This window comes from Ursus maritimus, unplaced genomic scaffold (genome assembly GCF_017311325.1).
Source record: "Ursus maritimus isolate PB19 unplaced genomic scaffold, ASM1731132v1 scaffold_28, whole genome shotgun sequence".
NCBI lineage: Eukaryota > Metazoa > Chordata > Mammalia > Carnivora > Ursidae > Ursus > Ursus maritimus.
In genome coordinates, this window is record NW_024425341.1 from 23,609,108 (window position 1) to 23,627,340 (window position 18,233).

At 38.1% G+C, this 18,233-nt stretch overlaps 1 protein-coding gene across 1 annotated transcript in view; it reads left to right on the forward strand.

Annotated features, from left to right (window-relative positions):
* Positions 1 to 18,233, forward strand: part of CSMD1 (CUB and Sushi multiple domains 1) — a 1,580,412-nt gene that overhangs the window by 1,027,903 nt on the left and 534,276 nt on the right. The window contains exon 10 of the mRNA XM_040643176.1: positions 9,257 to 9,378. Within this exon, the coding sequence (XP_040499110.1) occupies positions 9,257 to 9,378 (122 nt within the window). The remainder of the gene's footprint in view (positions 1 to 9,256; positions 9,379 to 18,233) is intronic.

The following is an 18,233-nucleotide window of genomic DNA, read 5'->3' on the forward strand; positions in this document are numbered from 1 at the left end:
TTATCTTATTTCTTAATTCATAATTTTTTCTCTTTTTTTGCCCTGATTCTCATCATAAGCTCAAAACACTCTGTTGGGATCCTGGCCCCCCCACTTATAACCTGACTTGGTATCAAACACCCAGAGGCTCTCACCTCCTAGCAGACAGGGCTCCCCACCCAGGCTGAGGGGATGGGGGGCATCCTTCTTCACCCTCCACCTCCAAACATGTCACTCTGAGATAATTGCTCAGAGAGCCTTTCAGCTTCCTGTTCTCACAGATTCTCACGTCCTACTGAATGATAGTTTAGAAGAGAAAGGCTCTTCTACAGCATTTTTGTTGTGTGGTTTTCTGGGCTTGTTTTCCGTGAGAGACCCATCACTCTCAGACACCCACCTCCCTCATACGCAGAAGCAAAGAGAATTCACCTCTATCATCCCCTCTTTTCTCCTTCCAGATGGTGACCCCCTGGCTTTGCTTAAACTAGATATACCTTCCTTTTTATGGAGTAATCCTTTAGTTCTTGTTCAATTTAGTTCTTGTCCCATTACTTTTTAACTTTCTGAAATGATAAGCTATAGTAGCTGAAAGACATTCCATGAAGGATGTATATATCTAATCTGTATACCTTAACCAGAACAGATTGTGTCTAGGGACAATAACATTCAGTATCTTTTTTAAACTTAACATTTTAAGGAAATATATATATTAGTATATTTGGAGTAGTAACATGTTAAACAAACAAAAATGAATAGAAAGGCCTGAAACCTTTTAAAGAGGAGAATTTGAGATTACTATTTAGAATTAGGTGATAAAGACTAGGTGACAAAAATCCAAACCCAAGAAGAGTTTCAACCAAATGGAAATGGGATTCTCTCTCATAAAGAAGGTAGGAGTCAGGCCCTACTGGACTAGGATGGCATCTCTGTCTCCAGGATGAAAATGTCCTCAAGACTCACCCTGTCAGCCCTGTGGGGCCCTTCCCCTCATGGTCCAAGGTGCTGTCCAAATCCTAGGTAATAGGACACAGTGGGGTTAGAAGAAGCAGGGAGAGGCCCAGCAGCTGTGTCCGAAGGAGGGGCCCCAGGACACATCACCTGCATTTCTGTTCAGTACCACTGACGAAATTCCAGCCAAGTATTTCTACCTGGTTGTAAGACTTTGAAAAATAATTTTGAGTCTGGGAAGTCAATATACAGCAAACAATTATATTTCCATGGAAGAAAGGGGAAATAAACATTAAGGGAAATAGCGATCTCTGCCCAGGGGGTATACTTCCATAAGAAGGAGAGGTAGGATGAATCACTGAATAGATATCACAACTGGTTTGTTTTTGTTTTTGTTTTTGTTTTATTGGTGGTGGTGGTGGTTGTTTTTCTTCCCTGTATCACCTACAGCCAGTGATCATTCAGCCTTTTCTCATATCTGTTGACATATTTGTATCAGCGCTGAGTTGTAGCTGTAGGCAGTATGGATGAAGAAACCTGGAATGGTGTATACAGGAGTATCCCAGTTTCTGGACTGGAAAAAGCTTATCTGTGACCATTGTGGTTAAATTAGCAACCTGTGCATTCCCCTTCTCTACCCTGTACTCACTTCCTAGGCACGAGGTCCTCTAACAGGAGGACAGCGTTCTTGTTCCAAACCAGCAGGGACGTACATCCCTCTGGTCTGGAAAGCAAAGTCTTATACAGCATCAAGTCATCACCGTGTAACATGACGTAATCAATTACTCACACAGCTGAATGGCCAAATGCATTAATACATCGGTGGGCTGATCCCATAGAGGACTCTTTTGAGGAACTTCCAGATTTGTGCTCTGCACTAGAAATAAAATGCAAGTCATAGATAAATTAAAAATATCTTTAAAAAAAACTAGTCAGATTAAAAGCCAGAAAAAAAGCAAAAGTAAAACAGGTAAAATTAATAACATATTTCACATAATATCCCACAGATATTATCCTTTTAACAGATAGCCAATATAAAGATTATATGAAGATTTTTTACCTTCTTTCTTTCTCTTTTTCTTTTTCTTTTTCCTTTTCTTTTCTTTTTTTTTTTTTTTTAATGCCATGACTTGGAAATCCAGGTGTATTTTGAACTTAGAGCACATCTCGGCTCAGACTCTCTATGTCTCGTGTGCTCCGTAGTCACACTGGCCAGTGCCCACTATGGACATTACCACTCTAGATACTTAGCTCGGCCCGTGGGAAGGCAGGAACACCCTTGTAGATGGGAAAAGAAGAAATGAGTTCAGTGAATCATGCCCTGTGTCCCTGGGTGGCATCCCACACTGGAGAATATACTCTTTTCCATTAAAATGTATAAGTTTTTCAGGTCGGCAGTATTTAGGAACTCCAAGTCTGTCATCGTTCCCTCCTTCAAATAGTGCCCTGGGGGGTTAGGGGGGCTCAGTCAGTTGAGCAGTTGCCTTTGGCTCAGGTCATGATCTCGGGGTCCTGGGATCAAGTCCCGCATCGGGCTCCTTGTTCAGGGGGTGCCCTTCCCCCCCTTAAATAAATTTAAATAAATAAATAAATAAATAATGCCTCTACTTGCTTCTAATGATGGGCTCATCAATTACAAAAGAGCTAAAAAAAAACATTTTTAAAGTGGAAATTTAAAAAAAATTAAAGGGGAGATTTTGTAACTATTTCTCTAAAAAGATAGGTTTTGATATCTAAAATGTAGGGGGAGATGGCTACCATGAAACTTAATGATTTTTCAAATATTACCCAAAACAGGCTGCAGGAATACTTACTCAGCTGTCAATGGGTCCCAAACGGCAAGTGCAACTTTCTGAGTGTGTTTTCCAGTCTGTGCTATCACCACAATAAATAGTATGTAAGAAGAGAACATCATGGTTCGGGTTTTCTTGATTCATTTTGAACCTTTAAAGAAGCCCTTAAGGAGGGCATGTGGTGTGGTGAGCACGGTATTATACTGAACTGATGAATCATTGAACATTATATCAAAAACCGATGATGTATACTATACCTTAGTTAATTGAATTTAAATAAATTAAAAAAAATAAAGGAGCCCTTATGTTGATCACATCAGCCAGCATGTTCTAAATTCAACCATCCCTCAAATGCAGTAAAATGCCCCTGGTCTGAGCTTCGCACCCATTATGAGATTTCAGATAGGTGAATTAAGGACTGGTTCTCCAGGTTCCCATCTTCATGAAGGGTCTCTAACTCTTAAATAATTATCGCGCCTCCTTTAGAGAAGGAATATCTGGTGGAAGCATTTGATCAATTACAGTGAGTCAGAAGTGATCTTTCACATCTGGACACTGGCATCCTTAGGCAATGCTTACATTAGCTAATTAGCTTTGAGGATGTTGGGGGCATTACTTTTTCCTCCTGTTACCTAATAGAGGAATGGCTGTCAAAGCTTGGTAATTATACAAGAGATTTTATTTGAAATTCTTCTTCCTGCATTTAGAGAGATGAAAATGACTATTATGATTTTTCACAGGAGAAAATATTATGCGCTGTGTGAAACTACCAGAAGTATCTATGGCAGTAGATTTAAAGTAAGCAAACGAACAAAGGAAGAGGACATAGTTTTATTTTTTAAGTAAAATGTTTCAGCTTGGCATTATGTTCCATCAATATTTACAGGGGCTTAGTTGAGAGAACTTCCTTTAATGCTCATGTGCTCTGATCTGTGGAACTAATATTTTTAGTTGCTCACTGGGTTGAAAGAGCACTTAAGAAAAGTGAAGTATTATTTGCAGTTGTACCTGCAGTTACACGGAAGCCAATTAGAGCCACGGGGGGTCATGGACTAAAGCTATTACCATGGGACTCCAGGTTAGGTTAGCTAAGCATTACCTTCAACTTATTAAGTTGTCATTTACCAAGAACTTTTATGGTTTATTGTTTCCTACCCATATTCTCTGTTCATGCAGAAATGACCTTGTAAATAGTAGTCAAAAGGCCACTTATACCTGAACGAGGACTCTTCGTTCTGCCAGATTACATTTTAAATAACTTTTAAGATGATATTTTGAATATTGATTATTTTACCAGATAGCTGTGACCTCAGAGATTTAAAGAGACATACCGACTTTTAACTTTTATTGTAATTCCAGTGAATTTGGAAAATTTTCTCTTGTTGCTTCTAGACTCCCAAGGTTTTATACTTTTCAGCTGAAGGCCACTTGACTGAAAAATATGTTTTTGTCTTTTCTTTATTAGGTTATTGGAAATAATAAAGCTATGTATTTGTATGTTACTCTCAAATTCTGTTGACATAAAATGAGTTGGATGCTAATGTTAATTTGATGCCGATTATGTTCCTAGAACATAATAAGGAAGTTTCTGACTTAGCCTCGTCTAGTGTGTTGTCCTTCCAAAATCCTTCCATGACCACCATCTTCCCTAGTAAGCTCTTTCCAGATACTCCCCCAACACTTACTCAGACCTTTCTAGAAAGTTGCTATGTCCACTTTAGATTAGACAACATGTGTTTATGCATTTAATTGCCCAAGGAAGGCAAGGTCTCAGTTTTGTTCTCTCTCTGCTATATTGTCCATGCCTGATACCATGCCCTACTCAAAATAAGCGTGTCCCATGTATTTCTGTAATACACAGCCTGTGATGTGCTGGGCCATGTGCTGTGTGCCTTCCTTGCTTCCCTTCCTTCAGTCCTTACAGCAATCACAGGTGGAGATAGGATTATTATACTCATTGAATAAACTGAGGGGGGCAAAATGAAATAAAGTAAGATTAGACGTCCAGTAACTGCATAAACCAGGCTTGGAACTCAGCTGTGATTAAGAAAAGCAACTCTTAAACTCTATGACATATGTTCTCTGCTTTGGTTGTCAATCTGGAAATAAACATAAAAGCTGTGGTTGAAAACAATGCTTTCTCCTAAAAACATACAAGAAACAGAGTATCAAATATATTATTAATGTATTTGAAACGTGCTTCAGATGTGAGTCCAGGTAACTTCTTCATTTAAATTTAGTCAATTAAAATATTCCTCTCCAATTACCTTGATTAATTAAATAGTTACTATAGAACAACACAGATTCCTGGAACCGAATTTACATAAGTAGACAAATTATTACTTCACATAAGATAAATTACATGAAACAAATATGTTTTGTACTTAATAAATATTCATTGATTAAAGAGATAAATGGCATATATTTGCATTCAAAATCAGTTTTTTTCTCCCTGTCCACTTTCCCTCTTCGTATATTTTCAACAATCATTTTGTGAATTCTCATTTAATTTTAAAAACATAAGACATATAAGTAAACTTTGAGCTTACAAATTTAGAACACTGCCATATGAGTAATATTAGCTGTACGTTAGGTCACGGTGATTCCCAAAAGCCATTTATTAAGCATTTAAGTCTGTGTTACTTTATATTAGATGTTGTATTTCAGGAAAATCTTGATGAGAAAGAGACCTTACCATGAGTGGAAAGTGGTTCAAGCGTAATATGTATAAACATATTTCAATTATGGGAATATTTTAAAATCTTGCTATAAAACCTTGTTTGACATTAAAGTATCATCATTACTTAAGTATGTTGGCCAATGAAATACTTTGCAGACTACCTGAATGCCTGTCTAGCATGGAAGCCAGTGTCAGGGAGGAAGTCCCCCTCCCTCAAGGGTGCTGTGCAATTGCTCTGCCATCATCCCGACAGCTTTGCTAAGCTAACAGGTCTGTTCTTGTCTGAAAAGCTACATGATCCATTCCTAGTGTGCCCTGGGGAGTCAGCAGAGTCCGGGAGTGAAAAGAGACAGGCCAGGTGACAACTCTTCAGGGTTCTAACCATCTGAATCAGATAATAGCATGGCTTTGTGAATGTCCGCAACATTAGTCGAGTTCCTATTCAATTACAGCAGAAAAACTGCTGGCAAAGCAACACAGATGTGGTTTGCAGATAAACTGATACCAACGACCCTCCTTTAGAAGGTTCTGCATGCCCTGCTGACCCCCTCAACTCCCATTCTTCCTGCCCTGCAGGCTGGCCCCTCATGTTCTTACAGAACATGATCTTGGGGAGGGGCCTGGGCGCAGAAGCACACGCCCTGAACATTCCCGTGGCTCTACGGCACAGGATGCTCGCCCATCGGACACGTTTCAGTGGAGCTCTTAGTCCTGGTTCCTCTCTCGTCCCTCAGGCTCTTCTGTATTCTTCCTTAGCTCTTCTTGTTCTTCAGAAAGATTAGGTTTTTAAAAGACATATGGTATACAGAGGATATGAAGCAAATTAGCCTTCAGATGCTTGAAGCTGAGAAGGAGGACATTATGGGGTATGACCAGCAAGAAGTGTGGCTTACTTGACTCTAAAATTCAGGAAACTGGCCCTTTCGTGTAACCTGCCACAGAACCACAGGATAGAGAGAAAACCCCAGGTAAGAGACTGTCTGCAGGAGATTCAGAAGATAACACCCAGTCTGTATGGCAACCGCTGTGTGCATCTGGATAATAATCCATAGAAATCACGATAATTCAAAATACATCATTATTATTCAATAAAGACTCTGCACATAGATGATTGAACTTTGAGTGGTCTCCAGTGGAAAATCTGAGGGTTATCTGTGATTAGTAGGCCTTGATACAGAACGCAGCACCTAATGCATCATAACTGGTGTGATGATGGTAGTATCGTCATTTGCTGAAGAAGCAGATGATGAGGATGGGAAAGATTTAGAAGGGTAAAGTCTGTGATACTAGCTAAAATTTTAACAGGTTCCTAAAGCAGAGGATTAGAATTAAATAATTATAGTTAGATCGTATTATTTAAAGTCATTACACTCTTTAAAAACTACCAAGTATTTATGGGGAAAATTACCAAATGCTAGGAATTGTTCTAATTATCAAAACAGAGAATATGCCCTAACTATTCCCACATATTTCATTTCTACTATTTTTTTGATGGCTTGATTAAAAGTATGGGTAAAAATAGTTAAAATTAATGGATTAGAAAAACCCATTGCAAAAATGGAAATATATTTCTAAGACACAAAAGAAAAAGAAAAATTATTTTATGAATTAACCTGACAATTTCTGGTGAAAAATATCTCCAAGGATACTGGATTCATCACTCACTCTATGTGAAACACAGTCCTAAGTATGCATGAAACTCTAGGAAACGTGCTGCTTTCCTATAAATATTTTACTAATGGTTATCTCACAAAAATATATGATCACTAAAAATCATATTTCCCCAAGCAATGGTAAGATGAATTTCACGGAGAGCTGATAGGCAATTTGAATAAGTCAAGTTAAGGGTCAAGCTTCAAAGCAGACAAGTGGGACACAGGGCCATTGACGGAATGTCAGATTTGGTGAACTTTCCTGCAGAGTGACAGCTGGGGCTAATGGCTGGATGGGCACAAATTGTCAGTGGGAATGTAACAAATTAGTTCCCCACTGCACTCACTCTTCAGATTTTTTTTTTTTTGAAGTTTGAAATACTTAGAATGACACTTTGATACTATTAATTCAAAATTAAGTCAAAAATATTTATCAAGTCACATGACATTATCCTTGTACCAGCTTTTCAGTATGAAATTTAACAAAGAATGAGCATGGAAGATAAAGATATTGTAACTCAACATTTAACGACGATAACTTTTCTTCTACGATTTTCTGATGAATGCTGTTAACAGGGTGGTTTAGGAGACTTTCACATCTGGAGCTCATGTCCTTTCTGAGAACATGTTCCTCAAACCAGATTCACTGAATACAGAGGTGGCTGTGTTTGTGCGCAGTTCGCTCTCAGTTGGAGGACCTTGCCAGCCAGGACACACCTACTGAATTTTGAAAACCAGACCATCTTTTATGCATCTTTATCTAGCAAAGCTTGTCCATTTGCAAAGTAAATGCCAATATTTTAAATGTTGAATACCCCATGTTTTGTTATTCAATGTGTAGTAAATTAATTTTTAGCTAATTATTTTCATAGTAAGTATCGAACAACTGAAAAGTTGTCTACTCTTCACATTTTTATGTCCGCAATTGTAGACACTGGATAGGGTGCTGACGATAAGGGAAGGATGCTTTCCCAAGGTCAAGAAATTCTCAACCTTGTAGGAAAGATAGATCTGTAACTTAGTCATTTCAATAGAGTAAAGAACTATGATCAGGAACAGGTATAAGTTGTGTTATTGTTATGTTGATATTAGGACAAGAAGTGTATATTCCTGGGGGCAGTTAGGGAGAGCTCAGTGAAATGGGTTCTCCTGACCCCTCAGAGATAAGATGGCCTTTGGAACTCAGAATCCTGTTCTTTCAATTTTGTGACTGAATCTCCCAGAACAGTGCCCCACCTGTAATGGGTGCTCAGCCAAGAAAAAGAGTAAAGACAAAACGGATCCTGACTAGGATAATCTTTTGTTGGGTGACAATTTAATCAGTTTGTGAGGTAGGAAATCTAAGGAAAACGAACTAGAGCTTCCCTTACATTAGTTCTTTCTTGTGAAATTAGTTTCTCCTGCTCTTTTCTCAAACCCAGTTCAAATTATTAAGGTGAGGACTGCGTTGCGTTGCAGGCTGACACATGATTTCTAAAAATTATCCATCGAGTTGATAAAAAAAAACAACTCCTTTCTTAAAATGGAGGTCAGTTGAAATACTTGGTTTATAGTTTAAAAACACTCATATTCGTTGGGTTATGTCATTTCTATAATTTGCTTGGTCTTTCAATTTAAGGTAGTTTTTTTGTTGTTTCTTTTTTCCTTTTAGAGTCACGATGTCTATTTTCTTTTTTTAAATTGTCGACTCTATTTGAAGTTGCTGTTTGCATTGTGCTGTAAAGAAATTTGCATAGTTGATTGCAGAATAGAACCTAAAGCTTGAAAGAGACTTTGGAGAGGATCTGTCCCGCCATCCTCATTCACAGTGGAAAAGATGAAGTTGTCCTACAGCGTAGGGCGTAGTGGGCGTCTCTGGAGCTCCCCTGCACTTGCTTTCCCCTCCATCCGTGTCCAGCCAAATGTGCATGCAGATTCTCTGAGTCAGAGTGGGATTGAGATGGACCAATTTGATTTGGCATTGTCCATGGTGATATCAGGAATGTGGTCATTCTGTGAATGGTAATGCCTTGGGTTCAGTTTAACATTGCAGACACCAAACAAGGGTCCTGGTGGCTTAGCAAACTTCCCTTACCAACTTGAGTTCATGAACCACTTTTTATCATAATTAGTGAATAGCTGATTTGATGTCCCATGTTTCTGTTATGTCTTCACCACACCGATAAAATGCTGCAGAAAATAATACCATCTCTATGTATTTCTAGCTAGAACTTGTGGATCAAATCTGCGTGGACCCAGTGGTGTCATCACCTCCCCTAACTACCCAGTTCAGTATGAAGACAATGCGCACTGTGTGTGGGTCATTACCACAACAGATCCAGACAAGGTAAGGTTCCCACCTTCTCCTCGGTGTAGCTGATGCTATCAATACTCTGACTCAGATGACTGTTTAAGACGAACAACTTCACAAATGTCATGCACCCTCACAGTTTGCTGTTTGAATTGGAAAGTTCATGCTCCACTGTGTGTATATATATCCACATTTATTGGAAAGTCAGTCTAGGATTAAATATAGAGTCAGTATTCTTCATTTGATTGCCTCCTACTGGTTCTGGAGGTTCTGTGTATGTTCTTTACCCCACCCCCAGTTTTGTTGAGATATAATTGACATATAGTATTGTTTTACTTTAGGGTACATAATGTTTTATATATATATATAGTGTGTGTGTATCAAAACATTTAACATATGGTATCTCACATAGTTATAAATTTATTGTGGTAAGAACTTTCAAGATCTACTCTCATGGCAACTCTCAAGGATACTGTAATAGTAACTATGAAAGTAATGGAATCGAGAGAATCAAGAGTCGGGTTTGGAGGTGGGTGGCGAAGCCCTTACCAGAATGAACATATGTTCCAGCCCCTTTGGGGACACCTGCAGTTCCTGCACCATTATTAATAATGACCTTCTTTTATTCACCAAATTGTTCCAGTTTGGTTCAAAAAGGTTCTCCCTACCTTGAACCAGGGAAAGGACCTCAGGAGCCAGTTTTGTTTGTTTGTTTGTTTGTTTGTTTGTTTGTTTATGGGAAGAGATAATGAGTTTGGTTTTAGGCACCATGAGAGTGAGGTGCCTGCTGTGCATTCATTCAAGCGGATATAACTGGTAGAGGTAAATTTGGAATCCTCAAGTGTGTTGTTAGCTGCTGAGATCTGGGATATTCATGATGTCACGTAGAGAAGGCAAACAGAGTCAAAGAGAGTCATGCTGATGGCATATTTTTCTCTCAGTGTCAGTTGGAGTTTGGAGTGGGCTTCCACTGTAATGAATGATAGGGATTTTTTGCAATTCTAAGTGTCAGGTAAAGAGCTTTAAAGTACTGAAGTCTTTTGTATGGAAGAAGCAGTAAACCCATGGTGTTCTGATAGGACAGGCAGTGGCTCCTAGCTTAATCTTCAGGAAATTCGATAAAAACCCTTACAGTATTTTCAAAATCCAATTAAATCCAGATCATATATGAATAATCATGAATATTTTTATACTACAGATATACCTATATATCAGAGTTTCTTTCTTTCCCATACATACTAGAATAAATGAAATCTCTATCTAAAAGGAAGCTTAGAATTCCTATTGTCTGAACACCCTTTACCTGATAAGCGAGAAACCAAGGTCCACAGAACGTAAAGTACTTGTTAAAGATTTCACAGCTATTTTGCTCCTACAGCAGGATGAGGACATGGGTGTCTTTTCACTGCAGTATGATGGCACTTCATTAGCTCTTGTCTGTGTAAGAAGAGTCATTTATTTATGCAGTTATGCATTCCATTATCACTGTGAGGGGTGCCATGGAAATGAAATAATAGGTTATTCAGTGTGTCAATAGATGTTTTTGGCTGTAGGTGTTAGAAGAAGTTTTTAAGAAACACTATTTCACATAACAAAAGGGTAGAGCCATCGAAATTCCAGGTTTAATTCAGGAGCTCAGGAGCATTTGAGGATTCAGGTGTTTCCCATTCTTCCTGTTCCATACCCAGGGCAGTAATAATGACCGCCCCCCTCAGGTCACAAGATGGCTATGACATAATCATGGTCAATGAAGAAATGAGGCATGTCTTTCTCAAAAATGGAAGAAAATTTCTAGAATATCCCTAGCAGACTTTCCTTCAGGTCCAACTGAGTCAAACATCCATGGTCCACCTCCCAGGGAGCCTGAGGAAATAATTACCTGGAAGCCAGAAGGCAGGGCTGCTGGTTATGGTAACCAGCGTGTCTCCCACATTCACACAAGCAAAATGTCAACGGAAGAGGTTTTGGTGATCATCAGATTCATATCTTGTTTATTTTAGATCCCGTTACTTTCCTGTTTTACCAGACTCCAGCAGCCTAAAATTTGTTAGAATGCTTGAGGTGTGTTCTTTGACGTTCTGAAGTTGATTTTTCAACTTGGCCAAACTGCAGGATGATCAATAAAATAATGAATGCATGCAGTTTAGATTGACACATTGCTCTCATTTTAGGAGTTTCACTTTGCTCTCTCATCTTTGCATACATTTACATAGATATTTCTCATGATTTCATATACATTTTGTTGATTCTGAACACTCCACAATTAGCACGTTATATTTCAGGAATCTTGTGTTCTATTGCTTCCGTAAATTCTTTGCCTTTCTTCCTTTATTTTGGTGAAATGTTCAGAGAAGAAACAAGACATTGCAGGTTGATGCACTCATACACACCAACACTCTACTAGAGCACCACTTAGACACCTGAAGGCATCTCAATTAAGCAGAATTGCCATCCAAATTAAGAAGCAGTCATTGCCATTAAGTATAATTAGGCTTAATTTGATTCCTTGGGAGACATTCCAAATAAGGGGGTTTCCCGATTAAGCACAAGGTGATGAAGGTATATTACATATTGAGCGTAAGAGAGAAGAACAGTTATGTAAAGGTATCCAGACAATGACACTTGCTAGAAGCATTAACCCAGAATTCTAGATAAGAAGTGCTGATACACCTCAACCTGTATGTTTGGCTGGATTGGCAAACTTTTAAGAAAAAGCTAGAATAGAAAACTAAAATAAATTTCCAATGTCAGTTAGAGATTAGTTAATAAATTCCTTTTTGGTTGAAACATCAATCCTCCTAGTGATGTATACACTCTCCTGGTCTTATTTTTGCTTTGATTATTATATAATCATGTGATATGTGTCAGTGTATGTGGAGCCTTAACATAAAATTGCTTGTTCAAAATAATTACCATAGGAAGCTGGGTCATGAATATCACAATTTGTCATATTGTAGAATGTCAACTTAAAAAGAACACTAGAAATCTATTCATAAATCTATCTATATAGAGAGAATTTTCTTGATTATATCAATACATTATATATTATTATTGAATATATACTCTGTATTAATATATTATCTAATATATTATATATTAAATGATATATTAATTGTAACTAATAACTGTAAAACATAAATATTTTATGTGTATATATATATTTTATTACATATTATAATGTATATAGACACACATATATAATAATTATATATATATATATAGAGAGAGAGAGAGAGAGAGAGAGAAACTGCTATGTAGTATGTTCTAAGTAGAAAGTTTAAAAAAAAAAATCCTCAGGGAGTCTGGGTCGTGCAGTGAGTTGAACATCTGACTCTTGGTTTCAGCTCAGGTCCTGATCTCAGGGTCCTGGGATCAAGCCCCGAATCCAGCTCTGGGCTGGGCGTGGAGTCTGCTTAAGATTCTCTCTCCTTCTCCCTCTGCCCCGCCCCCCCACCACACTCATTTGCTCTCTCTCTCTAAAATAAAAACAATAAATCTTAAAAAAATTTCCTCAAGAAGACTCAATTTAGTGGAGAAGCAGATTTCTAAACGCCCAAGTGTACCTGCTTCTGCCATACTAGTCTAGTAGAGGGTCAATAAAAATTAATTCAGTAATGAGATATTTATTAATGTATTTCATTGTATATACCTTCCACAATTCAAGCTTTCTCAGGTAAACCTTGCGATAACTTGTATGACCAAATTCTTGAGAAAGTATTATACGGTGCATACAGATTAGAGAAATTATAAGCAAATGCTCTGAAAAGTTCATCCATGCGGTTTCCATTGGAAAGATTAAAATAGCTTTCCCTAGAATCCTTACATGAATACATGGGCATATGTCCGTGTCTTCATATGTATACACAGATGTATTTATATTTCAAATACATTCTGTGGTGACATAATTTCAGTACCTAATTTTAGTTTGAGCTCCTTAGAGAGTATTTTTGTTGATGTTCAACTCTGAGAATTTCAAAGATTTTAAGTATTTGAACTTCGTTCAGGCTACCATAACAAAATACCACAGATGGGGTACCTTATAGACAAAGACATTTATTTCTCACAGTTATGGAGGGAGAAAGTCTGCGATGAATGTGCCAGCATGATTAGATTCTGGGGAAAGCCCATGTGAAGAATATGGTATCAGTGTGAAGCACCTAGAACATCTTCTGGCAAATGCTCAGGCCCTCCCACTCCTCCCCCTCCTCTTCTTGCTTCCCGTCCTCCTCCTCCCTCCTTCCTCCTCTCTCTCTTCCTCCTCGCCTTCTTCTTCCTCTCTCTTCCTCCTTTCCATCTTCCTCCTTCCTCCTCCTCTTCTTCCTCCTCCTCCCCTCTTTCTCCTCTCTGCCTTCCTCCTCATCCTCCCTCTCTTCTTCTTCACTACAGTTATTAATGACTACATTTAGAAAGACATAAATGAGATCCTGAAGGATAGGTGAAGGGTTTAAATTTTGTGCTAATGACAATAGGGGTCAGAAAACAGGAAAAGAACTGCACTGCAGTGGATATGTCTTGGAGACATCATTTTGCCAAGAGGCAGGTAGACAGATTTGAAGGACATGTGACTGGAAGCAGGAAATATCAGGACTTTGTTATAATTATGAAAGATTATGTGAGCCTAAGTCAGGACAATGGTGTCAGGATTGAAGAAGAGAAGATGAATCTGAGAGGTATTTAGGGAATAGGTAAATAGTTACAACAATTTACACATTTACATTACACCTTTTATTTAGTGCACAACTCTTGCTATCTAAAGAAAAAATAAGAAAAGTTGTTTTAAATTTATAGCTTGTAAGAAAGTACAGCTGTGTATCAGATCCCTTTTTGGGGAAGGAGCATTAACTTTTATTACTCAGGAGATTTTTTTACATCATTTTAAGTAAATTCATACAGGTATAAAAAAGGGATTCATTTGCATTCAAATTATTTTAAAGGTAAGGTAGAACTAAATATTATGTGTAATAGTTTATGGTGTTTTGAAATGGGATTTGAATAGATACAGTTCAATAGGTTGTATTTGCCCATTAGGGATTCTAGGACTGTTAGAGAGACAGTTAGGCACACGATTATTGGCGGTGACACTGTCCTGAGTATCTCTGTCCTTTCTGTCATAGATGTCTTTCCCAGCCAGAGCCATGATGCACTCTATTCAATGGCCCCATTCAGTTGTCTTCTGGGTCACAGAATACCTCTGCAGAGAATCAGGTTGCATGCTGGCCTTCTTTCCTGGCACAGGACGTGCTCCCTTAGTGCTTGTTGGCCATCAACATGAATCTTGTGACTGACTCACTATTTCATCCCTGTCCCCTCTCCAGTATGTTTGTCTCTCAGTGGCAGCCCTTTCATTGCCAACGCAATCCCCATTACCGCAGTTTCATATTTGTACCTTGTTCATGAACTGGGTTTGGCTCTTGAGACGCTTTCCTTCTCGAGTCTCTGTGGATGCCCTTCCTGGCATCCTTTCTTTCCTGCCACAGGGGAGTCTACATCCCCTTCTTCCCGCTAACCTGATTTTCTCTCAACACTCCAACTACTGCCTTCTTAAACCAAGTGCAGTTATTTTTATCATCTCTTCTTGGTACTCCAGAATAAAATAGGAAACAAGGTCTGCACTTTTGATTGGCTTACGTGTTAAGCCAAACTATGAATTACATACACACTTCTGTACACGCAAGTATATGAGTATTTATACTACACCTATTGAACTGTGTATAATTTACTACTTTTAATGGGTGCAAAGTATCTTATTCTACCAGACTCTTCTTTAAAACAGCTGATCAGATTGCCCCCATTCTCCATAATCATAAAAAATGCTTCTACAGACATCTTTATGTTCACTCTCTCGGCAATTATTTCAGTAGGTTAAAGTCCTTGAATTAGAATTCGAGTAATAATTTACATGCATTCATAATTTTGATACTTATTGCCCAAATATGTATCTTGTGCTAAAATTGTGTTCATAGAAACTCCCACCACAGTGCATCAGTGCCCGCGTTTGTACAGCAATGAGAACAAAGGTAAAATATGACTCTGTTGTTCTTTACCTTTATATCCTCAATAATTCTCTACAGTCCATGGGAAAAAGTCCTTTTCATGAGATCTGTCATTCATGGCAGGGCAGCTGACACCATTCCACTCTCATTTTGCCACTTGCTTCTTCAAGCTTATTTCTCCAGCCATCTACTAAACTCTCAGATCTTGAAAGGATTGTACTGCTGCAGGCTTGTGTGCCTTGTCCTGCTCCCTGAACGAAAACAGGGTATCAGGGTGAAAATGCAGTATTATTGAATTATTGAAGCAATATTCATCATGGATTCATGGCAGAAATTCTATACTTTCTTGCAAACCAACAAGCTAATTAATGGGTTGACCATATAATTTATTAACTGAACCAAAACTCTTTTAAAGGGTAATGTATTAATAATTCAGCTGGAAACAACCAAAAACTATAATTATCCTGGCAAATCAGGACCTGTGTTACCCTATGAGGAGACAAAGGGAAAAATATCCACCCGTAGAAGAAGCTCTATTTTATTTTACTATCTGTGGTTGTAAAAAGATTACCTCCATACTCTAAACATTTCTTGGAGGGCGTGACCACTCCTTTCAACAAAAGCAGGAGAAATGGTCAAATCTCCCAAAATACAGGAAAAATTCCCCAAACAGTAATAGCCTTGTATGACCAATTCCTAACTTGATGAAAGCGAAAATTAAACATTGTATCTTATTTTTAAGAGTTTTTTGTTTGTTTATTTTTTAATGGTACAAAATGTAAAGGTACATCTTAGAAATCTTAAATTTGAATGAATTAATTTACTTAAATTTTCTTTTGCAAGCAACCCTATGTGTATGACATCTTTGAATTTCCACTCTCTTGCACAGTGAGTGGCCTATTGTGAGAACCAATAAATGATTTTGAAAAAATGCCTGTAATAATGACCAAACATTTATTGTTTTATATCACTGGGGAGGCAGAGAAGGTTGTGCCATAACTGAAGTTTGGTTTTTTAATATTATACGGCTATTTCCAGGCCACCAATCCCACAAGTCTATATATTATATGGGTCCTAAATTAGCCAAAGACATTGTACTAATATGTTTCCAGCTTAAAAAAAATATTATTTTCATCAGAACATCCTACATACAACCCAAAATGTGCATTTGTTATTATTAAGCTCAGTTGTGGTTACTATTTTGCAAGTAGTAGGCTTCCTCATAACACGATGCTCTTCACTAGCTGGTCTGTATTTCTGACAGTCATTCAGTGGTTCTCACCAATCTTCATACTTAAAAAGAGAATATTCCAAAGGTCCGGATACTGTGTTCTGCTTGTCTTCACAGTCCTCTAAGTGATGGGTTGACGTGTGTATTTGAAAGACTGTGTTAATGAACTGGTAATTGTTTTTGCGGGTTTCCGATGAAGTGTGTCGGTAGCTGTCAACAGTGCCAAGTAGGCCCCCGGCAGTGGAGGGGGAGCAGGGCACCCCACTGATTGGTACCCTCTGGCCATCTCTCCATGGTCAGATGCTGAGCAGCTGTACTTGAAACAGTAAATCTCTAAGGTGGTACAGGAATGTTGAGTCCTACCTTCCTTTGAATGTGCTTACAAGAGAGAGATGCAAATAATTATTATTTTCTTAACAGAAAACAGCTAGCACCCACGTGGCTTCCTTGAAGTCAATGAAGTGATTTTGAACTTATTTGTAATAGGGATTTTTTTGTTGTTGTTGAGAGAAAGGCTTGTATTTCACATGACACATTTGCTAGATGACTGGAGCCATTAGATTATCTCACAGGATCACTTCTAAATTCTAACACGATGAACAAAAGTGTTCTTAATTAAATATTTCATGTGTATAAAGTCCACAGAGGGCATTTATGATTCTGAATAGTTCCAATGTCTTGTGCTATCAGGTACTGTGAGAAGTCTTATGTAATAAGCGAATATAGGGAAAAATACAGGTTTTAAAATATCTAGAGCATAACTTCATTAGCTACATTCATATCTGACTTTATTTGTCCTTGGTCAGAATTAAAATCACCAGTTTTAACACTCTCCCATTAACATTGGGAGAAAATGACCTGTTCAAATAAATGCTTTATGGAAGCAGTTTTAATAGACAGACTTGCAAAGCCCTATATAGATACAATGATTAAAATGCTCAACTACATATATTTCATGGAGAAATATCTGATACCAAACTTATGCATATATATATATATATATATATATACACACATAATGTATATAAATAACTAAATGAATGAAAAATGAAAAGAAATTTAAAGTTATGATTGGCATATATTTGAAAAAATCCTCATATTTGAATTAAAAGCCCTCAGAAACGAGCATATATAGAGATACATATATATTTAAAATTTATATGTAAAATGAGTTTATCTTGATGCAGGCTTCAGGAAGACGAGCAACACATATGTGAAATCTTTACTGAGTTCTTTCAGATGTGGAATTTTCAAAATGGAGCTCGTTGAGAGCTAATCCAGCCTAAATCATTAGACACCCACACTTTGCCTCTCTGCCCTCTTGCCCTCCTAGAGCTCAGCCTGCGTCCTCACACCCTCATTGGAGATGTGTCCTTGGGAGTATTTAGCTAAATCCTTGGGGATGGCCTCCAGGCTGTGGTCTTCCTTTACCACACCAGATGGACTCCGCTATGTCTCTAGAATGAAAAGAAAATTTCTGTGTAGCTCTGCATTGAAAAACCACATTCTCTCACTTGGTTCTGGACCCCAAACACACACCCTACCCTGATTAACCAGCACTGCTCAGTAAAGCTCTCCTTTTTTCCTCCACCTGCTCTGAAGTGTTTTTCCACCCTCTGCTGGGTTCTGTCCAGGCTTTGCTCACATTCCAAATGCTTGCTGTGGCT